Source organism: Meriones unguiculatus, chromosome 19 (genome assembly GCF_030254825.1).
Source record: "Meriones unguiculatus strain TT.TT164.6M chromosome 19, Bangor_MerUng_6.1, whole genome shotgun sequence".
Taxonomy (NCBI): Eukaryota; Metazoa; Chordata; class Mammalia; order Rodentia; family Muridae; genus Meriones; species Meriones unguiculatus.
In genome coordinates this window covers 56,986,799-57,012,829 of record NC_083366.1, presented here as the reverse complement: position 1 = coordinate 57,012,829, position 26,031 = coordinate 56,986,799, and the positions used below count along the sequence as shown (strand labels likewise).

At 44.6% G+C, this 26,031-nt stretch overlaps 1 protein-coding gene across 2 annotated transcripts in view; it reads left to right on the top strand.

Moving 5' to 3' along the window:
• Positions 1 to 23,897, top strand: part of Adtrp (androgen dependent TFPI regulating protein) — an 82,147-nt gene extending 58,250 nt beyond the window's left edge. For both annotated transcript variants that reach the window (XM_060372437.1, XM_021661014.2), the window contains 3 exons: positions 12,001 to 12,116; positions 18,739 to 18,890; positions 23,245 to 23,897. In XM_060372437.1, coding sequence (XP_060228420.1) covers positions 12,001 to 12,116; positions 18,739 to 18,890; positions 23,245 to 23,279 — 303 coding nt within the window. In that variant the 3' untranslated portion in view covers positions 23,280 to 23,897. The remainder of the gene's footprint in view (positions 1 to 12,000; positions 12,117 to 18,738; positions 18,891 to 23,244) is intronic.
• The last annotated feature ends 2,134 nt before the right edge of the window (positions 23,898 to 26,031 follow it).

Genomic DNA, 26,031 nt, shown 5'->3' with positions numbered 1-26,031 from the left:
GAACTTCCCCTGTAGATCATGCTGGCCTCAAATACACAAAAATCTGCCTGCCTCTCCTCTAAGTGCTGGAATTAAAGGTGTGCATCACCAGTGTCTGGTGAGTTTTAGGTGTCCTTGCCATTTCTCTTTTCCTTTTGATCTTGAAGTCATTCTTACAACAGCACCTTTCCCCATGCAGTTCTCCTCACCTAGAATCATCCTCATCCACTTTTGCATGGATCTTTATGTTTCAAAACATTATTAAAGCTGACCTCTGAATGACTTCCCTGATTCTGTCCATACAGTACCCTCCTGCCAGTGTTCCCAGGCATAGTTTCTCAGTCTTCCTTCACAACACACAGCATGCTGGCATCTGCATTTTCTTGATTATAGAAAATTTTGCCCATCAGTGAGGTCTGCAACAGTAGAGATGTTTGCCTTTTTATCTTAAGCACCGCACAGATCCTGCAGTATATAATAAGGTTAACCAATGAAGGTTATCACATGAAAGAATGACAGTGTCGCTGTTCAGTTTCATTGCTTCCTTGTAATCTTGACTGTCCCCAAGATTCTTCCTCTTTGGGGACCCGGTAGGATGTGATGAGGTCAAGAGGCACTGGAGGCAGAAAAGAAGTTGTACTGTGGAAGCAACTTTTGAAATTTGGGAGAGAGGTTGTTCTTTTCATACAGAAAGTTGTAATAAAAATTCTACCAAATTCCCTAGTACCTTGAAATAGGTGTGGGAGCTTTGATTCTACCTGAGTGACACCTGGTACATTTGATGCCGGTTCATGTGAAAACAAGCACAATGCCATGGTTACAGCATTCGTTTTGTTGAAGGAAGACGAACATCATGGTTTGGGTCGTGACTCAAAGGTAGATAGATCAATGAGTGGAGACTTTTGCTGACCTCCAATTTTCTTGCTTATCACCATTGCCAGGTATACATTAGGCAGCCACATTCATGTAGCCTAGGAGAGTTCAAAGGGCCACTGAAGCAGGGAAGTAGTGTGGCTGAGGATGAAAGTAAGAAGAGAAACAAAAACACAATCATGGAGGTCACCAGATTAATGAGATGTGGTCGAAGGAAAGGGAAGAGACACAGTGAAAAATAGAAACATCCTTTCTCTGTGAGTGAACACGTGTAAAGGGCCTATTTCACTCCCTTGGGTCAGAACTGACATTAAGATGTATACGCCATACATAAGCAATTGCTCTTACAGATGGATAACCCGTAGGAACATTTTATTGTATGGAGGAAGTGAACCCTTGAAATATGAAGCTTCACCAGGAAGAACCCGTTCTTTAGTGGCCTCCATGAAACATTCCTACTGCTGCCCTGGCACTCAAGGACTTCTTATTTTAAGAACAATTTTTAAGAAAAGCCTCAAAGGACTTTTACTTTTTACTTTTAGCCTTTCACTTCCCTTACAAGGAACAGATGCGAGAACTCGGACTTGAGAGCTAAGCCACTGCGTGAACATGCAGAGGGCTGCAGGGGAGTTTTTGTTGTTTTGTGTTTCCTGCAGATGGGAACCAAAAAGTGCAGAATCATTTCAGAGGGACATTCCAGACACCTTTATCAAATGTGTTTTGGGTATATCACCTCCAGCTACATAATCAGGCTCCCAAAAGCCCCATTTTACTGTTCTTTGTTGAGAAGATGTTCCATGACCTTTAGAGTAGTTGGATTTTGTTTTCGCTAAGAAAACCAGGAGAAGGAAGTAAATCAACTTCCTAGTATCGGTGTCCCAGTCCTGCTGTCTCAGGACTGTGGAAGCTTCTGAAAGAGATATTGTCACCAATTTAACCTGCACATAGGTCCCTAGATTTTATAAGGACAAGTGAGGAGGTGAAAGTCAGTCTCAGGGTTTGTGGGACAGCTGGAAATGAGAGTGTGGCAGTGGTTCAGGTCTAAGAATACCACAAACAGGAGGTTGACACCCAGTGGTTCTCTGGGCGAGGAGCGCACGACTCAGCATGGAAGAATGATCAGCGTGGGAATGCAGGGAGGGACTTAGAAGAGTCTTCTCGCTTTTGCACCCATTCATTTTGGTGTTGTGTCTTTGCAGTGTGTGTGTGTGTGTGTGTGTTTATGTGCATGCACACACTCAAGAGCACATAGGCATTTGAGTATACATATACAAATGTGTGCACGTGTGTGGAGACCATAGGTTTGTTTTTTTGTTTAAACTCAATCACTCTTCACATTATCTTTTGACACACGGTCTTGACTGAACCTAGAGCTTTCTCATTTGGTTAGGCTGACTAGCTGGGAAGCCCCCTGGTTCCTCCTGTCTCAGCCCAGCCCTGGGATCGGGAACATACACTGCTGTACCCCACCTTATGCCTGGATGGTAAGGGTCTAAACCCAGGTCCAAACACTTACTCCATCCGACCCTCAACTCCACAGAACTCTCAACCCTCAGGTTACTTTGACTGTTGTCCTAGGAGGAGGGACTGTGCTGCTGACATCTGATGTTTTCCAGCCAAGGATGGTACCTGACCTCCTGTGATGCACAGGACAGCCCCTGACACAGGGATGATCTTTTCTAAAATGTCAAAAGTGTGGAGCTTGAGAGCTGTTGACTCACTGTGGCTGTTCCCCATTCAAGACAGTTACTCATCTCTTCTCCATCTACTGTAGCTTTAAAGGATTTTCTTTTTTTATATTCTGATGACTCCCAGGTCTTTGTCCTTATCTAAGTATTCCTTGAGTACCCAACATCAGACTCGATAGCTTAGGTTTGATATTCTATACAAAGCCATTTTGTTTTGTTTTGTTTTGAGCTATTTTTTTTTTCAGAGAGAAAGGAGTTTATAATTTCAAAAGTAGTGTTAAGATAGGTAATTATCTAAAAAAAAAAAACATTTCAAAACAAACAAACACCCCCCCCCCAATTTGGTAACCATTATGAATGGTTTCTGAAGATCTGGCTAGGAGGCCAAAGCTATTAAAGAAAGATCCCCAAGCTTTTTAAGATAGAAACATTTTACCCCAGTGAGCCTCGAACAAGGAGTGTATGTGTTTGAACTAAACAGAGACATGTTCATTTGCTGTGGTCTCAAAGGACTCACACCCACGTTACCCACCACTGTCCAAAGTTTTCAGAGCTTCCACTACCTAATAGTTTAAAAGCAGCCCGGCCCTAGGGTGACAGGGCAGGTTTGAAAAACAAAAAATACAAGTTTAAATCCATTAATATTATTTTTCAAGTTGCTTAAAGTGTGGACTCGGAACTGTGTCTTTTGAGGTAATAGGTGGACAGTGAATGAGGGATTTCCTCAGCGCCCACTCCCAGCCATCCCCTTCTCCACAGGCAAGACCTCAGTAGAGTGTGCGTTGACAGGGACTAACCCTAAATCAACGGATTGTGTGCATTTAGGGAAATCACCAGTGAGCACCAGCCATCCACACAGAGCAGCTACTGAACTCTATCAGGATAGAATGATGGGTCCGCATGAGAAATGGAGGAAAAAGAGAGAGAATTGATCCCACATGGGATCTGCCCCGAAGAGAACTCAGAGCTGTGCTCCAAATATCATGCTTACAGGGTGCTTTCTTGAATCACGGTTGTCTCCCAAAGAAGCCAGCTGTCTTCATGTCCTGAGTTCTTTGCTGATGTAGTAATGGGATACTGGAGAGGAAATGATGTCGCCTGGGGGACACAGTGCCTACAAAGCAAGCCAGACCCTGGTGCTTACTAAATCCCCCTCTGTGTTAAGAACGACCTCTCATCAAATTAGGGCAGCTATCTAGAGAATGTCCTGCCTGTCTCTTTATGTATCTCTGTGCCCAGTGGAGCCAGACAAGTGATCATGGGGGAAGATTGACAAAGAGAAGGAGCATGGGAAAACTATTCATCAATGCCAAAGGAGAGAGGGCTCCACCTGGCCCAGCCTCAGGGAGGAGATAGCCCAGGTAGTCCTAGGATGCTGCGGATGCTGGCTTTGAGTCTTCCAGCTTCCTGCAAGGATGTTGGTTCTAAATTCTAGTACAATTGGTGGAGCCTGTAGTGTAGTTGTCATGGGGGTGGGCACCTGTTGGTTGTTCCCAGGAGTCTCACTTGCTCACAGCCTTTCTTGCAACACCTGAGACCTAATTTTAAGACCTAGCATGCCATCTCCTCCAGCCATGAAGAACTTGTCACTTTCTAGTCGTGAGGTTGACCGTGCCACTTTTTGCTTGTGCACACATCCTGACATACCGAAGCTCTGGCCGATGGATGCCACTCTGGGTTCCTTTCCAGGCTCTGCAGAAGACCTCTCCATCTGTCCCTTCACTGTTTCTTGGCCCCGCTCATTAACGCCATGGATATTAAGTGGCCTAAGCCTGCATTGCTTCAGTCTCAGGGAGATGCTCCCCCCTTGTAGGATGGCTGTGATGGGGATGAGCACAGAGGCCTCCAGGTGGGCCATGAAGAATATCAACTGGAATGCTGGGAGTCACTCGGGAGTCACTGAGGCCCCCTATAATGGGAAGGAGATGAAAGGGTGAGGAAGTGGAGGGACAAATAGATGATGTATCAGTTTTTTAAAAAATAAAGGGTCCCATGTAAAGACGTGGGGACGCAGAGTAACCAAGAGAAGGTGGTGGGGAACTTGGCCATAGAAGATAAGAGAAGATAGGTCACCAAGGTCACACTGAGAACTCTACTTCCCTCAGTGGCAAGATCAGTCAAATATTTATTTATCCAACTGGAGGGGAGTGCAGAAAAAAAGGTAATTAGACCTTTGCCCTCAAAGCACGTGTAATCTCATTGAGAATAAGAGTAGGGAAGAGACCAGCACAACAAACTCTCAGTCTAGTGCTGAGGGTGGCCGGGGAAGCAAGCATGTCAGAAAGGGGTGTTTCCTGGGCAGGGGGCACAGGGAAGGACAGAGGAGAAGCCCTCGGACACACGGTAGCAGAGAAGGAGATTTATTTGTCTGGAAGACGTATTTGCAGTTCAAAGATATCCATATTATAACAGCTTAAAAAAAATCCCTCCAAGTCTTTACATCTGAATCACCAACAGGAGATAATTCTTGTACTTGCGCTTTATACAAAGAAGTTGATTGACACGTCCAATTCGAAGTTAAAATGAAAACATCCACGAGGAAAATGATACTTAGGGTCTGCTGCCCAGTCCAGAGATGCTGAAAATAATCTGCAGGGCAGAGTCTCCCTATATGTGCTTTGTTATGATGCTTTCCAATGATCTCAGTTCAGAGATTCAGGGTCCCTGAACCATTTGCTATGGGGATGCTGTCAAAATCACTATATCACTTATGGCCCCCTAAATAAAGTGCAATGACAAACAGTTCAGTGGTCTTACAAGAGGAGAACCTTTATTTTCTCCGAAAGAAGCCCCAAACAAGCCATGTCAATCCCTTCTCCTTCATATCAGCTGTCTGGGAACACATAGCTGAGTAACACGAGTCTTGGCAGTGAGTAGTGCAGTAAGCTTTCTGGCTGGCTTATTGTGTCTATTCTCCTGAGTTCTATCTTTCCTTGTGTCTTCCAATGCTCATCAGTGGAGTTGAGATGAAAGGTATCTCATGGGTGCATGGGGCTAGTTAAGAGAGGGAGAAAATGAAGAACAAATTTAAAACAAAAGAAAGTGAAGAATCGTAGGAAGAGAGACAGGAAGAAGCAAAATTATAGTGAGAAGCTGATTTAAGGGTGAAGACAGCCAGCCAACATGCCTTGAAGAACAAGGGATGGGACGTGAGTAGGGGGATACAGAGGGGAGAACCACAGAAGGCTGAAGGGCTTTGAGCAGGAAGTAGTCAAAGGAGACTTGATTGAGAAGTTCAGCCCCATTACAAGGCAGCAAAATATGCTCCTGGTGGGAACATTCCTTCCTTTTTTTGTTGCTATGACAAAACGCCATGACCAAAAGCAACTTAGATGAGAAAAAGGTTTGATTTAGTTTAGCTTACAGTTCCAGTGGCATACAGTTCAACATGGTAGGATGGCATGACAGCAGGAGCAAGGAGACTGGCCTGACAGCCAGGAAGCATGGAGCTCACATGCCATCCACACACTGGAAGCAGAGAGAGTGAGAGAGAATGAAAAAGCAAGGGTGAGGAGAAGCAGGAAGCGAGGGCAGGCTGTAAAACCTCAAATCTCATGGGCAGTGACATACTTCCTCAGCAAGGCTCTGCCTCCCAATGTTCCCCAACCTCTCTAGGAAGAACCACCAACCGGGGACCACATATTCAAATACATGAGTCTATGGGGAGCATTTCCTATTTCAACCACTGCAATAGGGAAAAAGCCAGCAAGTTGAAGCTTGAGATTTAAAAACTAAGCAGCTATGGGAAATAAAAAGTTTGGAATAAGGTCTAAAGAAATGAGTCAATGGTTACAAGAACCAGTGTTGCAGGCAGCCTAGAGGCCAGGACAGGAAAAGGAAGAATGCTCTGAGAATATAGCACTAAGAGCTCACATGTGTGTTTTGTCTGACCCTAACCAGATAGACTCCATATCATCACTACTTTGCCTGGCCCAACTCTTCTAAAACCAATTAACTTCCAGGTAGAAGAATGTCTGGGTTAACTATAGGTTAACCCAAAGGATAACAGTCTTGTGAGTGGAAGCTGAAGTTGTCATTCAGCTACCTGTATAGTTAATGTCAGAACACATTCCTAACAGACATTTGCACACTTCCTTGTCCCCTAGGACCATTTATTTCCAGATCAGTGAAGGCTGTTCAGTCCCCCTTAGTGTCTTACTATGAAAACTTTACAGCATAACAAGGAGGGGATTTCAGGGTGAACTGATGGTTCTGTACTTGTTGCTTCACTGGTTTGGTTTTAGCGTCCATCTGTCCATCTCTCCATGCATCAGTTCATTGGTTCAGGTGTATTTCAGAGTAAAATGGAGTAACCGTGATGATCTTTTCCCATAAATGAGACTGTTAGCTTTTAACTTCTCTCTGCAGGTGGGGAACCTGTGTCAGCCTACCTAGGTAGATGGCAGAGATAAAACCAAAGCTTGTAGCTCTGTCTGTGGGTGGTCTATGTCCCTATATCCTCCACCCCTTGCCCAAGGCAACTTCACATTGACTCTGTAATTACAGGAGAGTCTTTCCAGTGAGTTCCTAGAAAGTAAAGGAGAATTTTGGTTTACCAGTACAGTCTTCTTTTAAAACTGGAGAATCGTCTTGCAGAGACACAAGAGTTAAAACCAAAAATCCCCTAGATGGAAAAACTGAAGTGACCCGTGTGTACACTTCTGAATTACTCTATTATTAATTAGATTTTTTTTCAAACATAACTGCATCTTTTTTAACAACAGATGGGAGTCTACAGTGCAGATGGTTTCAGTTTGGGAATATAAAATGCTTCTGGCTGCATGTCCAAGCCCTCCACCAGTGTCTTGTGGGAGTTGAGGCAGAAAGTCAGCTGGGGAAGTTAGTTCAGGAAGGGCATCAAAGCTGTTAGCTGGGGAATGCATGGTGTTGACAAAAATGCTCTAATAGAATTAACCAAAGAGCTCTCGGTGCTTGGAAAAGGACACCAGCGCAATCATGAGCCATGTGAAGAGCCTGGGAGAAACAATACTTCAGTAAGTTTTGCTTGGCCTTCATTCTTCCACTTCTTGCATTTATATTTAAAAGTATGATTGGCATTTTTTGTCATGTTTTTCCCCAAGGAGCTTTTGTGCAGATTCCTTTTATTTGTTATGGCATATCTGGTTTATCATGCTTCATCTTTACATGTCCTTATTAGCACACTAAAATTTATTTTAAAATATCCACCCATTAGCACCATGAAAAAGTTATATTAGTCACTTTTCTCACTGTTACAACCAAATACCTGACAAAAGCAATTTAGGAAGGAAGGGTTGGTTTGGCTCACAGTTGAGGGGAAGCCACGTTGCCAGGAAGTCATGGTGGCAAGGGCTTGAGTCATACTGTGTTCACAGTCAGGAAGCAGAGAGTGATAATGTGAGCGTTCAGCTCCACTTTCCTTTTGAGTCCCTGTCCTGTGAGACCCCAGCCCATGGGATGGTGCCACCCACATTTAGAGGAGTCTTCCCCCCTCCATCCTAATCCAGAAGCCCCCTCCCTCACTTAATGCTTCGATTTTGTTTGGGAAAAGTCAACACTAGGAGTCGATTGTTAGATACAAGCACTGTCTTGACAGAGGAGATGGTAACAGTGCCAGGGCCCGGATGAACCAGCAGTATGCCATCAGCTTGGGGTAGGAAAGGGCCTCTAAAGGAGAAACTGCCTGATGTCTGCCCTAAGAGGACAGAGGTTGGCTTGTTAATCTTGAGCGAGTCATTTCAATATAAGAAAGATTCTGGCAAGGAAACGAAATAGAGGAAAGAAGAAAAGACCAAACATTTTAAAGTTAGCATCTGATTTGTAAACCATGTGGTCTCTCTATATTTTTTTTCACTGGAGAAAATTAAGTGTTCTCTCCCACCCCTAGAGTCTTAGGTGATTGGTTGACCTGTAGATAGAGTCTTTGGAACCTCCATGACCATGAGCAGGCTACACTCCCGTACTGCAGAGTAAGACCAAAAACAAAAACAAAACAACCAGAAACCAAGAAGCCTGTGGACACCACTGGCTGCTTCATTGGCTAAGGATTGCTTCCTGAGAGTCAAGCAGAGAAGGTATCCATTGTAGGCTTAGCCCCTGTGCAAGGCCATTGCAACAGCTGCTGTTCTTCAAGTAGGAGGTGAATAGGAACACATGTGAAAATCATCATCATTATTCTTCCCGTCACCACTCTTGCACTCTTGTAAGAATGTTCTATGGGCCAGGACATTCTGGTCATTATTTACAACCCCAGAGAATCTAAGGTGCAATTATTGTACTAATACTTAAGTTAATATTTCACAAGTATCATTCGTTCTCAAGGTATCCTGATGGAAGTTGGCATTATAGAAAGAGTAGGGAGAAGGAATAAGCAGGAGGGAATAGTAACTGGAAGACTGCAGCATTCTCCTTGCATTTGGAAAGACACATTGAAAGGAGAATCCACCTGAATGACAACCTCATTGACTAGGAGCGTTAAGTTTGCTCCACCCACTCTGTTTACATATGCCATTGTTTCAGCCTGTGATGTTTTGTTTACTTCCGAAGAAAATATTTTACCCCCTCTGAGATAATTAATTTTTGTCAGCTTCGCTGTTTATAAGGGAAACTGAGAAACTGTTAATTGAAATACAGAATGAGTCACTGTTTTCGGTAATTTTTGGCAGCGTTCTAATTTGTGTCAATCCCAGCCTAATTATTAGATATTGTTGGAAGCAGAAAGCATATTTGATTTTTTTTCTCTTATTGAATTCTTTTTCTTCCCCATTTAAAAAAAAAAACAAAACAAAATAACAAAACCTGTGAGCCCTGGGGTAAAGGTTATATGATTCATGTCAGTGTGAGGTGAGACAGACACATCTGAAACAGTGAGAGGTCTATTGTGTCATGCGTGGCTCTGCTCAGTGGCTCAGTATTTACAAAGTCTGTGGATGACAGTCTTTCTGCCTCACTCCTGCTTATCTGAAGTCCCTGTGAAAAAGTGTGATTCTTTTAAAGACCTTTTCACTGGTATGGAGCCGCCAGCTCTGGACCATCACTAATGGTATCAGAGAAGTGAATTTCCCAGAAGCCATCAGGGAGAGTTCATTTGGAAATCCAATTGAATGTCACTTGCAAAGGGCAGGAACATCGTAGAGGTGGCCAGCCATGCATCCCTGAGTTGCTGGTTGTAAAAGCATTAATCACCATGAACTCATTTACTCCTAATGCAAACACACTGCATTATTCCACAGGAATTCTGTTCCCAATGATCATTAGTGCAGACAACAGGGAGCTCCTGGTTGTGGGCGAGGTTAATAAAATCTGTCAGCTCAATGGCGGGCATAATGGACCTGTTAATGATTCCTAATAGAAGCTGGATCCTCCCCACTGCTGCAGAGCAAAGGCAGCAAGAGAGGCAGGTGTCGACTGTGCAAAGCAGACAGCCCTGTCCCTCAGCTCCCCATGGTGGCTTCTAGATGGAGACAGTACCTAGATCAGTCACTGAGTATGATCAGGAATCAGAGCCTGCTGTATCTGGGAGCTTTGGCACCTGTGGTGGACCGGGCCGGGAGTCCCCAGCATGACCCATGATGGCTCTGCTCCCATAGCTTGCAAAGTGCAGGCCAGGACCATCCAAGCACCTAGAGCTATGAACACCCGAACCTCTTCTCCACCCTGAGCCCACCCATAAGAAGAATGGAATTCACAACAGTAATAGCCACAACCATGGCAGATGGTCACCAGATGCAGTCAAGGACCTAGGACTAAGTGACTCACGTGCACTTACCAAAAGTGTTTGTGTGCCATCCCCATTTGACAAGAAAGCCCAAGGCCCGAGGTCTTCAGCTACTTCCCCAAGATGGAATCCAGACGGTGGTACCTGTAAACACCATGGTTCTTCGCTGGAGGAACACACAAAAGCACCAGACTGTAATCAGATCCATTAAAAAGTACAAGGCATGAGAGAGAACACAGAACTTTCTCCATGTGCATATCCATCTAGTCAATCAGTACCTTCAGGACCAGGCACAAACAAAGTGCCTAAAAGCTATGCTGTCTGCCTCCATGCCTTGTTAGGACAACACAGGATCCTAAGCCAGGCCCTTTGGATACTGATCTGTTCAGTATCACCCAGTTGTGACCCCGGCTGGGACACATCACCCAATGATGCCCCCACCCCTATCCTCAACATTTGCTCCTTGTTACGACAGTCCCACTTGTCACTAAACCTGTCATAATTTGTGTCATCTGAAGCTCATTCTGATCTCCTGCTTGGGCTCTAGCTACAAGGGACAAAAGAAGTTACCACCTCCTGGGGACTCCTCCTGAGCACAAGCTTTGTGGGACTGACAGCCAGGAGTGCCCCTAGCCAGAGACCTGAGCTCCAGCTCCATAGACTGGGTAGGAGCACAAAGATGCTCTCAAACCCTGGGGATGCTGACAGCCACTGGGACTCAGAATCAGGAGGCTTTGGAAGCAAGGAGCTGCAAAGAACTGTGTAAAGAAGAGTGCACAGTGATGGAAGGGCTTTGTGGTGCCTTCAGCAAACGAAGGGAGCATTGTGTGTGGACCGCCGGGGATCTATCCTACAGCAGCTTCCGAAATCCAGAAAGGAGCAGCCCCAGCACCCTTCACCAACAACTCCATTCCTTAAAGTTAGGCTTCCTGGTTTACATTGTTTTGTTTTGTTGTTGTTGTTATTGCTTGTTTGCTTCTTGATGGAATTTTAAGTATTTGAAAGATATGACAAAGCAGATGGTTGTAAAGAGAGAACATGAGGGGAAGATGCGGGTTAAGAGAGTCTCGGAGGGAGCCTTATGATTACGCCACGGCCATCTACCATCCGGGGCAGCACGGAGCTCAGTGCTGACAGTAGTCCAGCGGAGTGCAGGGAATGTGGGGTGTGTTTTCTGTCCCAGCCCCTGCTTAGGGATGCACTCTATAAGCGTGGCACCAGATATAACGGCCTCAAACTGAGAGAAAAAGGCAGAAGGGGAATTTTACAGATAGCACCGCAGAAGGCTGCATCAGCTCTAAAGAGCATGGAGGATCTGCACCCATGCAGAAGACACAGTCTAGGGATGGAGAGGAAACACCGTGAGGCACCTGGGTTGAGAACAGCAGAGCACACAGGAGAATGAGGGACACTGCCCTGTCCAAGTGTAAAAGAAGGTATTTGTAAGAGTGTACTCAGAGAAGAGTGTGTGTGCGTGCACGCATGTGTGTTAAAAGGGCACAGCAGGCAGCAGGCAGAGCAGGAGAGGATGGCAGAACATTTCAAAGAGCCTTAGAACCCAGGCAGAGGAGTTTAGACCAACATAGCAGGTACGAGGAAGTCACAGGAGGACCTTGGGCATCCAAGGAGAATGATCTACCTCAAGTTGTGGAAGGATTAACCTGACAGCGTACAAGTGGATAGAGCGGAAAGGGACAAGGAGATTGTGGGCACTGTGAACATTTGGGAGCCCTGCCTCACAGCTTGTCATATTTTCTCCTACAGCATACCGCCATATTGCCCTTATTACTGGTTGAAACCATTCTCAGACCACACCACTACCCGTCCAAGAAGCTAGGGCTTTCCTTGCTGTCTGCTTGTAATTTTGCCTACATTATCAGGTAAGAGCTGACAATGACCCAAATGAACAGTCCCTGCAAGTGTGCCATTGAATCGATCCTTTTGTTGGTTTAACTGATGATCTAACCCATCTTTAGAGTTCCAGGGGAAAGGGGTTCTTATCGTTTTATTTTTAACAGTTATGATTCATGAGAGGCTCACATTCGGAAGATACATGAGCATGCCTGAATACACACACACACACACACACACACACACACACACACACAGCAAGCCACGACTTCCTTGCTACCCCTTTATGAAAAGCAGTTATTGCTAAGTAGCACTCAAGTATGTGTTCCCAAGAATATGTTGATTTCAGTGTCATTTGCAATTATATTTGAATGAATGAATGAATGAATGAGTGAGTGGCTGAATGAATGATCTGAGGCATCCATCTGTACTCCATCTAAAAAGGCAGTTGGCAGGTGGAGCCAGATGCTACTATCCTGTATCAGCTTAGGCCTCAGACACGAGTGCCTACAGGGGAGTTGCCAGAGACCTGCAGAACATGGGAAATGAACCAAGTAAATGGCCTCGATTTTGTCATTCAGTCACCTGATGACACTCACTCTTGGTAATGCAGCCCAGTGGTCTGTAATAGAGCACATGACCTTCTGCCTGGTGCTAAGGATGACCGGTTCCCTTCTTTTCTTCTTTTCTTTCCTGGCTTGTTTGTTTTTTCTGAGACAACATCTTATGTAGTTCATGATGGCCTAAACCTCTCTGTGTGGCCGAAAATAACCCAATGATCTTCATTTTTGATCCTCCTGGCTCTACTTCCCAAGTGATAGAATTACAGAGGCATATTACTGTCTTAGGCTCTCTATTACTATAAAGAGACGCTATGACCATGGCAACTCTTGTAAAGAGAACATTTAATGGGGGCTGGCTTAGTCCATTATCACCATGGTGAAAAGCATGGTGGCACACAGGCAGAGATGGGGCTGGAGAAGGAACCTAGAGTTCTACCCTTCCTATTGTCAGGCAGCCAGAAGAGAGTGCCATTGGGCCTGGCTCAAGCATCTGAAATCTCAAAGTCCACCCCCAGTGACACACTCCAACAAGGCCATACCTCTTAATAGCACCACTCCCTAGGAGCCTGTGGTGGCCAATTTCATTCAAACCATCACAGTCATTTTGTTCAGTTTCATGGTGCTGGAATTGAAAGGAGGGCCTCATACATGGTAGGCAAGTGCTCTACCAAAGAGTTATATCCCCAGCCCTACCTTCCACAGCCTCGCTTATGAAACCATTTCATGCCTTAAAGGGCCAATCCATCCAGCACAGGAATTGAACACTGAACACAGATGGCAACCATCACCCCAGTCTCTGTGTGGGAAGCCATTTAGTACTCAGTTAATGATAAGAGGAAAACACAAGAAGTCATTACAAAGGACGTGGGGAGGGAACATCCCAGGCTCTTTGGCAACACATTTTTCACAGATGTCACCAGCTTGGTACCCAGAACCCCATGAGACCTTTCTTTCCCTCCCATAATCTTCCTCTTCTCCCTAACCCTCCTCATTTCCCCCTAAGTGCTAAAGTCTTTCTTGCTTTTTTTTTTTCTTGAAGAATGTCCTTGTATAATATAATTTCCATGAGAATAAAGTGTTTTGCACTGCCCTCCACCCCTCGGGATCTTTGACTTTTAACAAAGGGACACTTTAAGACAACAAAGCTCTGGTGGGGACAACTTGTAGGATGATTGTTTTAAGAACCGTCCTGAAGCCATCTTGTATGATTTAGACACTGAGGACCCAGGGTGTACAGGGAGCCTGTGGCTCTTATGGACTGCCTGAGAATGAGAAGGGACACAGGGCAAGGAAGACACAGTAATGAAACTGGTGATTTGGAGAGCAGGGTGCTGTGGGGTGATAGTCAGGGCTGGCTTTCTAAGGGGAGGAATCATGTTAAGTTGTGATCCAGAGAAAGAGCAAGATGAAGTCAGAAGAAATGAGAGGCAAGGAAGACACCTCAGGCAGAAGGAATAAGAGCACTAAAGCACTAATGGAAGCAGAAGCTCAGAAGAACTGGAGGACAGGGAAAAGTTGGATCATGAATACATCTCAGCAAACTTGCACTTACAGACTGAGTGCTTTTCTGCCTTAAAAAGATTTTCAAAGCCAAAGAGTCAGTAAGTTCTGTGAGTTAACCACAAAGGAAAGTGTGGCGACCATAGCTGAAGTGTGGACATTTGGACTGAGGAAGCAGAGAAGTGGAGACTCAGGGGAGCTGATGTCAGACAAATTCTCAAAAATTACAATTAATCTCAGAGCATGAATGGAGGACAGTGACTTAAATTTAAGCTGGCCTCTAAACACCGGGGTCATGAGGTCATCAGGCAGAGTGACCTAGTAGGAGAAGGAACAAAGTATAAGTACCAAGTTAGAAACAAAACCTAAAGAAAGATTTTAAGCGATGAGACTACAGCAAGCTTTATTTATGCCCACCTGCTCACTCACCCAGCCTCCAGCACGGTGGTTTTGTACACACTGGGAACTGAGCAGACTCTTGGCCATGTGTGCACAGTGGAGGAAGAACTAGGTTCGGAAACAGGAGACCCCCATCTACGGTGGCTTTAGACCCAGCTTTGTACTGGAATAAATGGAATATAAGTATACTTGAGGGCATTTTGTTACTGTCCCGGGGTGGACACTTCCATAGTTCAGTCTAGTCCAGATAAAGAGGGCATGCTAGCCCTCTTGGCTGCCTGCTAGCCCTGCCCTGTTAGCCAAAACGCACCTCCAGACTCTAACAAGCACATAGAGCTATAAAGTTCTGCAGTGGCTGACACCCACGAAGGAGTGCGATAGGTCCGTTCTTGGGGTGTGCCAACTGAGATGGTCGAATGGGGAGGTGGCATAGCAAGAATGAGGTTCTGAACACGGGCTGGGCCAAGGCAGGCATGAGAAACAGACTCGAGTCTCTGAGTTGCTGCTAGCTCAGCACCAGAGAGACATCATTCTAATAAAACCATACTACAGTGGCTTAAAAATATCCACACGGACCCCTGGGTGCTGTCTCCCCCGTGCTGTTCGCTTTCTGTCACTTTTCAGATTGCAAAATTGGAGGTCTGTCCCTGCAGAGGAATGATGACTAAAAATCTTTCTTTTCTTTTTTTTTCTTTTTCTTTCTCTTTCTCTCTCTTTTTTTCTTTTCTTTTTCTTTTTTCTTTTTTTTTTTTGAAAGCTTTAGTCACCTATACATCTGGAGGCTTGCTCATTCCTTCCTGCTCTCTCACTGCCGAAACACCTTACCTTACTCTGTCTAAAGTGATGGTGAGGGGCAGGGGAAGGCATGTTCCTCATGCTAACCTTATCAAGAGAAATTCAAACACACAGTTGTCCTAATAGTGAGCTGGTCCTGCTAGGAAAAACAAAGTCATATAAGGCCAGGCTCCAGCCTTCAGGGAATTGATTCTAAGTGAAAATGAGCCATGAGAACAAACTACAGGAGTCTGGGCTGGAAAGTAGATAAAATGTAAAAAAAAAAAAAAAAAAAAAAAAGCGCAACGAGCTCCAAGAACACAGAGAAGGAAGGAGTGCTGTGGGAAGGCATCATGGAGCAAAGAAAAGCAGGTTTAGAATTCACAGGGCATGCGCAGCCAGCAAGGGGAGGAACAATAAATGCTGCTGAGTTAGCCAACTGTCTCCTCTTTTCTGTACAGTCTAGCATCCCAGACTAGTGAATGGTACTACTCACTGTTAGGGTGGGCTTTCCCACCTCAGTTAACCTAATCAAGAGAATCCCTCATAGGATACGCTAACTGTGATGATGTGACAGAGAATGGCCCCTAGGCTCACAGGGAGTGGCACTGTTAGGAGGTGTGGCCCTGTTGGAGGAAATGTGTCACTGGAGGCAGGCTTTGAGGTCTCAGGTGCTCAAGCCAGGCCCAGTGGCACTCTCTTCTCCTACTGCCTGTGGATCTGGATGTAGAACCCTCAGCTACCTCTCCAGTACCGTGTCTGCCTGCATGCGGCCATGCTTCCGCCATGATGACAATGGGCTAAGCCTCTGAACTGTAAGCCAGCCCCAGTTAAATGTTTTTCTTTACAAGAGGTTCTGTAGTCATGGCGTCTGTACACAGCAATAAAATCTCAACTAAGACACTAACCAAATCAGAATAACCTACCACAGGTGTGTTCAAAGATTCCAGATCCTATAAGCTAACAGTCAACATTAACCATCACACCCCTCAAGAATAACAGCTGCCACCTGTGTAGGAGTAGCTCCGCCCACAATGGGCTGGGCTTGACCACATCAATCATCAATTAAGAAAACACACCCCAGGCTTAACCATAGACCGATTCAGTGAGGGCATTTTCTCTATTGAGGTTTCCTCTTCAAAAATGACTCTAGCTTGTGTCAAGCTGACATAAAACTAACTATCACAGTGCCCTAACTTGATTTTAATTGTGAAAAAATAAACATAGCATGAAATGGACCACTTTATTCATTTGAAGTGTGTACTTCAGCGGCATTAAGCATATTCACACTATACAGCCATCACCAGTGTCTGCTCCCCCGCCCCCAGAACTCTGAACCCAGGAGATCCATCTTCCCATCCCTTCTCTAAGAGCCCTCATACTTATCATCGACCTTTTCTGTTATGAATCTGACACCACGGCCTCATCCTACAAATGGGATTATATGTGTCTTTCTCTTACCGTAGCACCTTCAAGGTTCACACCTATGTAGTAACCTACATTCAAATGCTCTTCTTAAAATCATGTTTTGCTCCTCCATTCAGCCATCAAATGGACTCTTGGGCTCTTTCCACCCTTGGGCTATAACTCCTAATGGACAGAGATCTTCGGGTCCCTAATTTCAAGTCTGTGAGTGCATTACCAAGCGGTAGAGTTTGGGGGGTAGGTGGTAACCTGTCTTAACTCTCTGAAGAACTTCGGCACAGTTTTCTTCTGTAGCGGTACAGAAGAGATTTAACTTCTCCATCTCCTCATGTGTGTTCTATGGTTTGATTTGCTTGGGGTTTTGTTTTAATAGTAGCCATTCTGTGTAATGATGTGATAGCTCATGATTTTGATCTTCATTCTCCAGATATTAGTGACACCTGACACCTCTTGATATGATCCTGTTACTTTTTTGTGTTTCTTTTTTTTTTTTTTCTGTGTGTGTGTGTGGGGGGAGGATGTCTACCTGAGTCATTTGTCTGTTTCAACTTAGGTTGTTTGGGAGTATTTTTGATTTTGGCAAATTATGTATTCTAAATGTTAGCCTATTAATATACATATGATTTGCACACATTTCCCGGCATCCCATAGACAGCGCCTCTGCACCGCTGACAGTATCCTTTGATGCACAGAGGAGAGCCTGTGAATTCTATGCTCCAGATCCCCCTTTGCCTCATCCTAGTCCTGGCCCCAAATATTAGCCGTTGTCCACAAAACACCAAACCAAATGCTTTTGAAATTCAGGTTTCTGAAAGTTTAAATAAGCACAAAGCCTCATTTTTCTGTCTGAATTCCTTCAACAGACAGCCACGCTGGGATTCCATTTCTCAGGCCTGGCCTATCTTCCCTCTTACAAGAGAGCTCTACTGTGCTGTCCCTCTGTGAACATGGCCACTTAGGAACTCCTGCCAAAGCCCCCCATGCCAGGCACTGTCTTACGTATCTTCCACATGACGTTCGCTAGTAACAAACATGCGCTTTCACTCAGTAGCTCTTACAGCACCCAGATGAGGTGGATGTGTTTGGATCCCCCGTCTACACCAGCAGAGTTAATACACTGCTGGACATAACGCAGCTTATAGGTGGCAGACTGAGCCTTTCAGTCACAGAATCTTCTTCCAGATTCTATACATTTAACAATTGTAAGCTGCACAGCTGAGGCAACATCATCCCTTCACACATATTCTGTGTCTCAAGTTATTCCAGACTTTGGCATCTTCGGCGCAGTTGGCTCTCAGCAAACTGCGTTTTTAAGGCTTCACTTAGACATCATGGCTTCTCTCCCAGCATTTCCTGTCTTTCCTTTGGCTCACAGAGACAACTTACATTCTATCCTCGTGTGAGTAAGTTCTGAGCCTTCCTACTAACTCTTCCTACCTAGTGCTCGGTCCCTAAGCATTCCTGTGAGCTGAAGTCCAGGGACAATACAGGCATCCTGGGTTCCACTGAGGGTGCACCCCCCCCTCCTATGTCAACATGACATGGAGAGCTGAGAAAAGCTGCACTGTCCGTTTAGGTACCAAAACCAACATCAACACACATCACTCCTTCCGCTGCAGGCAGTGAGGTGGACCCTGTCTTCCCAGGTCCAATGTCTCAGCCAGCTGTTAATCTCAAAGAAAGCAGTAATTCAGTCATGTACTCATATGACGATGTGTTGTTGGTCTCTCCTATCCTTTCACCAAGATGGATCAGAAATAGGGAGAAGGCCTACTCAGTCCACCCAAACAAGACGTCTTATTACAAACAAGCAACAATGCCAAGAGATGACTGACTCTCTTATGTGAATTCCTGGGAACACTTCAGGTGTTGACAAACGTTCTTTGCGGCTGCTTTTCACCTGCCGTCTTCCAGTGTCCCGCTGAGCCTGAGGTGAAAATAGCTTGCTGGCCTCCGTGATTTTAATCGTCTTGGCTTCTTGTCCATACAGGATCCTGTGGCGCTACGCTCAAACAGGAAACTGGGTATACCCAGTGTTTGCTTTCCTCAGTCCACTGGGTATCATCATCTTCTTCTCTGCCAGTGCCATCCTGAGCATCAGCATCTACCTGCTTGGAGAAAAGATCAACCAGTGGACATGGGGTCAGTGATTCCCTCTCATTCATAGTACATGGGGACGCTTTTTCCTTACCTGTCCTCCACTCGTCCCCAAAACCAAAGGAAAACTTAGTCCGAACCAGAAGACCACACTGCTGGATGCTTTTGTTCATAGGGCTCAAGTGGGCCCTATAAAAGCTGGCAGGACAAATGCAAGCTGGCATCCTCTCAGAGAACCCTAAATAACATCTCATTTAACCCAAAGAACAATGTGCTAAGCCCCCTCCCTCCAGCATGAGAAAGAAAATCCTGTAAGGGTCTTCTCTCACCCAGTGAGGCCTTGAGGGACATGAACTGTTAAAATGTGGTTCCCATTTATACATGTCTTATATGTAAGTTCAAGGCCAGCCTGGTTTACAAAGGGGACTCCAAGACAGCCAAGGTTACACAGAGTAAACTCTGTGTCGAAAAACCAAACCAAACCAACCAACCAAACAAACAAAAAAAATTACATGAGCTTACATAGTCACAGAACAAAGGACAGTCACACATCAATGCATTGAACCAAATACTGATGGACTGATGGGGACAGCAGGTAGGGGAGCCCATGTGGGGGTGCTACAGAAGAATGGGGAAACTCTGCTATAGGTTTCAGATATTATCCGATGACACTTATCTATGGGGACAGTGAAAACCAATTATCTGCCAAGTTAATCCATTTCAAAGGACAGTCAAAAGAGACAGTGATAGGCCAGATACAGAGGTAGGCAACAAACAGCTATCAAAGGGAGTGAAGACATCCAGAATCATTTTGGTGCAACATTTCTGAAATTTGCGGGTGATGTTTATGTTTTAATTCTGGAAGGAGATACAGAGAAACTCTGCCCTGGTTGGTTTACAAACACCTCCTTCCCATTCAGCTAGTGTTCCATTAAACAAAAATGGCATTTCCTGGCCATTCTCTGAGTTCTTAGGAAGCATAAATTTGTGGGTGCAGGCAGTCCCCCAGGGGCCCAGAGTGAGTTACTTCTGAGGAGAGGCCGAGACCTCAGAGAAAGATGTTCAACTTGGATTTGTCACACTTAGTTCTCTTGGAAAATTTAGTTCATGAAAATCTTATGGGAGTGTTTTCTGGGAAATTAAATGTTTAAACGAGATGCTATGCTACAAGCAAAGTAACTCAAATGCAAAACCAGAAAAAAAAATGAAAAACCAACCTCTTAAAACCAATATTTCAATCCAGGATTCCAATCCACAGGAACTTATGGGGGAGGGAGGGATTGGGATTTCAAATGTATAGCATCTAATTCTAAAATGTTGGGGGCACTTGAATTTCTGAGTAAGGATTTCTTTCTTTCTTTCTTTCTTTCTTTCTTTCTTTCTTTCTTTCTTTCTTTCTTTCTGCCTATCTATCTATGGTCTATTTATTTATTGGTTTTTCAAGACAGGGTTTTTTTTGTGTAGCCCTGGTTATCCTGAAACTCTCTCTGTAGACCAGGCTGGCCTCAAATTTTCAGAGATCTGCCTGCCTCTGCCTCCCCAGTGCTAGGATTAAAGGCATGCTCTGCCACACTAAATTAAGATTTCTGATGACTTTTAAAAAATCTATATTTAACAAAGAAAACAGGAGGGAAAAGGGAAGGAAAGAGGGGCACTAATCCATTTGAAACAGGATGGGTAGAAGTGCAGATAAAGAAAACTAAATTACTAGGAGGTTATCAAGAACAGTGAATTTTTTAAATCAGTTGTATTGAGTTTGACAATGATTGATGTTTTAAATTGTTTCTTTACAAGACTGAATGTTAAACATCTTGAATTAAAACATAAAGCATTACTCCCAAATTCTAGGGAATCCAACACCCTCTTGCCTCTGAGATCATCTGCACACACACGGTACACTGCACATAAATACAAATAACAAATATATACAACAAATAAAATAAAATCTCGTTGTACTTATTATCTTTCAAATCCCCACTGCAGCAAGCTCCCAGTATGCCCCACCGCTACCCATTGTGTCCAGTTTTGTTCAAGTTGAGTCTCCATGAGTAAGCAAGCTAACAAAGATACAGGCTCTTGTTTACCAAGAGTGTACACAGGATGCGCAGGATGGAGATTGGTACAGACATTGATGTGTCTCTCCTCCAGCTCTGCATCCGTAAGGAAAAAACCCAGATGAAGTCTCCCATAGCATCAGACTAGAAAAAGAGTTACATCCTGAACAAATTACCATTTGTTGCAAAGAACCAAATGATTAAGGGAGAAAATGCAGCGAGGACTGGCTGCAGTTGAAGCTTCTTCCTGCTTCAGAGGCTGAGGCAGGAAAATTAATCACAGGTTCAAGGTCCAACCCAGGCTACTTTCTCAAAGGAGGTGGAAAGTATTAGAAGAGAAACTAGATCCCTCAGAATTTCATTGACACCTAATGCTTTTAAACGACTAATGCACAACAGAACCATCTGTGTGAACTCAGACCCTTCCTCTCCACTTATACTTTAAGGCCTCCCTAAGCTTACAGAAGATAGCCCCAGCCATCAAAACACACAGAACCTTTCTGACTCAGTTCCTACCTTGGTGTTGTTTTTTTTTTTTTTTTTTTTTTTCATCTTCTTCTAAGCTTCCTTCCTTTTCCTCCCTCTGCATTAACATGGCTCCTAGCCTCCATGGCTTTATGCCCTCACCCTATTCCCAGCCTTTGTCTACCTCACATTTACTCATTTATTTCATCCAAGATGGCTGCCTTGAGCTGCCCAGAGTGGGCTCGATGGGTTTTCTAAAAGTTCCATGGCCTTCCTCTATCTTCTAGCCACTAGACCTATCATTGTAGCATTACTGCTGTTGCTATAGTTTTAGGGAGTTGTCTTTGCAGAAGGCCTTGAGCTTCTTAAGGGTTAGGATGCCTAACCCACCTTTGCATTCTCATTCTGCTAGCTCTCCCAATGACTATCAGAGCAGACGGTTTATTGAAAGGAGTAGGGTGGGGAGAGTTTTTTCTCTAGGTATGAAGGGAGAGTTCTCACAAAGTGTTCTGAAAATAGCAATCAAGAAAGTAGCTCTCACGGTTGTAGATCATGACACTGAACCAGGGACCAGAAGTTTGGTGTATAGGCAGGGTGGAGATATGGCGTACCTGCTGAAGAACTGTTGAAGAAAGGGTGCATGTTGGGACAAGCAACACATAAGGCAGTGAAGAACGCTGAAATAGCCATCTGCCTTGTGCTTTTCCAAGGTGATCCATTGAAACCCAGGGAATAGTCTTCACATTCCCAGTTGAACATCTCAGAGGAATGTAGTTGTAGATACACAACTGTCAGTGTTTGGGAACACATTTTAGTACTGTGTATCGCGTTCTGACTCTGGGAGTCATAAAGATCTGCATAGTATCTGCAGTCATACAGGTTAAAGCACTTCCCTCGCCACACCAGCCAATGAGCTGCATGTTGGTCTTAAACACTGTCTATCCTTTTACAGATATGAAAGAGGATGAAGAAGAGCCTAGAGTAAACCGTGGTGGATCTAACCCCCTAGCTGCCAACCAGCAGACTTTCCACCGTGAGACATTCCCTCCAACCAGAACGTAGACATTGTTTCCCAGTCAGAGTTCGAAGCGACGTCATCTACATAAGATAGATGACCTATTAATAAATTGGCAGTTTCCATGAAGTAGAGAAACACGGTCAGAGAGAAATATTAAATACACAAGGGAGCCTGAAAATTGCTCAGCTCTGTAAGAATGCAATACTAAAGAGCCATCCCATGCCTCCATGTGCTAGAAGCAAAAAGAAAAACGCTGTTTCTGAGCTATTCACAGCATCTAATTCTCTAGAGAATAAAATGACTCTTGAATCTCCACACACAGAATTGTGTGGGAAGGTGCCTTCCCCATGTTGCTGAGCATATTAGGTAGCTCTTCATTGCTGTCAGGAAACACCTAAGACAGTAAATGTTAAGAAGCAGAAAATTTTATATGTACCTCACAGATTTTGGAGGGGGGACTCTATTGATTTGGCTTCAGGTGAAGGTAGCATACAGTTACAGATCCACAGACGGTGCTTTTTAAAGATCAAACAAATTAATACATCTCACACCATAGAGTAATTTATGGGAACAAAAGCCAAGGCAGCTACCAGCCGTACAAGAATTTCTCCTGTATAACAACAATAATCTAAAAATCTCCCATGATGCTCCACCTCCCAAAAGTTTCTTAGCCTCCCAACATCATCACCTTGAGGCCAAGACTTTAATCATAGCAGATGCCTGGAACTAACTCTGTAACAGTAGTGGTTGTTTAGCAGAGTTCTCTCCTTGACAAAAAGTGTTTTTGACTTCCCATTGCTCCACCAATCTCCACCCGCTCAAGAAAAAGCTGTCTGAGGCATCTCTGTGTCTGTTTGTACAGGTGCCACAGTGAAGCCAGGGATGAAGAAGGAGTGACTACACACCATTTTCCAAGAGCCATGGAAGAAGGAACATAGACCTGGTCATCTTTCTATTATTCTCATTATTATTTCTTTGTTTCAGTGCTAGAATAGCATGGGGGCACAGAAAGGGCAGAGATGATGCATAACTTTAATAAAGGAAACAAAGGGAGCTTTGCTTGGGATCTCTTGGTTTTCTGAAAGGCTGACAGATAATTCCTGGCATCTCAGAATCTGTTGCTTTTGTCTGACTCCATGGAGGACTTTGTTTCTGACCAAAAGGGCTAAAGAAGCTTGCGTAAACCTGCTGCTGGACCATTTAGAGAATGGGTGTGGGGTCAGGAACTTAGAAACATGCAATCACTTAACCTTCAGATGACATGTTGCATACATTACAGTAATTGTCAAGCTGGAGTAGCAGTGCAAGTGGGCATCCCAGCATGCTGGAGGCTAAATCAGGAAGGTCATGAATTCAAGGCTAGCCTGGGCTGCAGACAAAGAACCTGTCTTTAAAAGACAAAACACGGAAAAAAAAAAGTTGCTGTCACAATGAAGACTACTCCCATATCTCCCAATATCCAGGACTGGGCCATTTTTTTTTTTTTTTAAATAAACTCAACTTCTCTAAAAACTATTTTAAATAAGCTCGTTGTTTATTTCTGACCTGGTCTCCCTTGATTTAGAAGTGTAAGGAAATAAAAGACACTGACGTCTGTCTACCTGTCTCATATTACAGCAAACTCACTGGGGCAATGAGAGTAACTTACAACAAATGGTGAGAAGTCCGCCCCTTGTCAGAGCAAACATTTAGGGCAGCAGTTAACAGCTAACACGGAACACAAGGAGCTGTGAAATGGCTCTTCTATTTGAATACAGATTTGAACAGAAGCACAGACAAGTTCTTGGGAAATTAAAGGAGTATCTAGCTGGAAAGAAGGGTAAATGTGAAGGGGCTGACTCACAAGAACCCATGAACCCTTTGACTTTCCGGGTGGATTTTAGGTCCCTTTCATTGCTGTATACTCCTTTACATAGAACTGGGCCTTGTAAGAACAATTCATTTTAACCATATTTACTTCCCAAGAACCTTCCCTTTCCCCCCTTTGTGTAACTCCTGCTCCTTCCCCCTAGCTTACCTTCTGATTTCATCTTCCCCCTGTCTCTTATACACACACACACACACACACACACACACACACACTTCCATGTATCTATACATAATCTAGGATCCACATATGAGGAGAAAAACACAGTTGACTTTCTGAGTTTGGCTTATTTCCCTTAATTTGATGATCTCCAGGCACATCTATTTTCCGGCAAAGGAAATGAGGATAAAATTGTATTCTTTTTGAGTGAAGAAAGCTGCATTTATATAAAGATTTTTCATGTTTCCTGTATTTCTGTGTTAGGGCTTGCAGATCTGGGATTACGGCCCTTGGTTGGATTTGGTTTTAATCACCCATATTCTTTAAGGGGAAATGTTGATCACGCTCCAGTGGGTTCTATTTGAATCTCAGGGCTGTTTTTCTCACTAATGGTAGTAGTTAAGCCATCATCCCTGATTCCATCCTCAGCTGTGCTGGTTGGTTTTTGTCACCTTCTCTCCCCCCCTTTTGAGACAAACCTATATTATCTGCAAAGAGGGAATCTTAACTGAGAAAACACTTTCATGAGATTGGCCCGTAGGCCAGTCTATAGGGCATTTTCTTAATTAGAGAGGACACAATCCATTTTGGGTGGTGCCGCCCCTGGATAGGTTATACTGGGCTGTATAAGAAAGTAGGTTGCCAGGCATGGTGGCGCACCTCTGTAATCCCAGCACTCAGGGAGGCAGAGGCAAGCAGATCTCTGTGAGTTTGAGACCAGCCTGGAGTCGACAAAGTGACTCCAAGACAGCCCAGGCTACACAGAGAAGCCCTGTCTCGAAAAAACAAAAACCAACCAACCAACCAAAAAAAAAAAAAAAAAAAAAAAGTAGGTTGAGCAAACCAGTAAATAGCGTTCCTCCATGGCCTTTGCTTGGCTTCCTACCTCCAGCTTCTTGTCCTTCCTTGAGTTCTACCCTGACCTTCTCAGTAATGGACTGTTACCTGGAAGTGCAAGCAAAATAAACCCTTTCCTCCCCAAGTTGCTCTTGGTCATGGTGTTTTAGCACAGAAACAGAAGCCCTAAGACACAGATAGAAGGCTATCATATTCAGAAGCCATAACTGATGGACAGACAGACTCATATAAAAATACAGCCATATCCAATCAAAGATGTGCCAAGCCCGTCTCTGTGCAACCCCTCAGCAGGCCAGGCAGTGAGAACTAAGCCTGCCTCCATGTTGTCTCTTGTGGGTATGTGGGCACAGGGCCCTTATGTAACTGGACTGAGGCTTGTCGCGATGCAGACCACTCCAGTCTATGGCTAAGACAAGTCTTAGGCCTCATACTTCCCGAAGGCAGGTCACCGTAGATCTGTGACACTTCCCACGTGAGTCGTGTAGTGGGTGGGGAACTGTCACCCCCAAGGCTGTCTAGGAACTCTTTAAAATGGCATTTTGCCTCAGCTCCTGTCTGGTGCTGAGGGCGTGCATGGACACGCTCGCTTGGGGCCTGGTCTCGAGTGCTCATAAGTCAAGTCCCAGCAGACTGAGGCCTGAAGAAGACTTGAGTGCCTCTGGGTTACAGGTGGCTCTGAGCCACCTGACTTGAGGGCTGCAAACTGAACTTAAGTCCTCTGAAGGGCAAGCATATACTCTTAATCAACCACCACACCATGTCCGT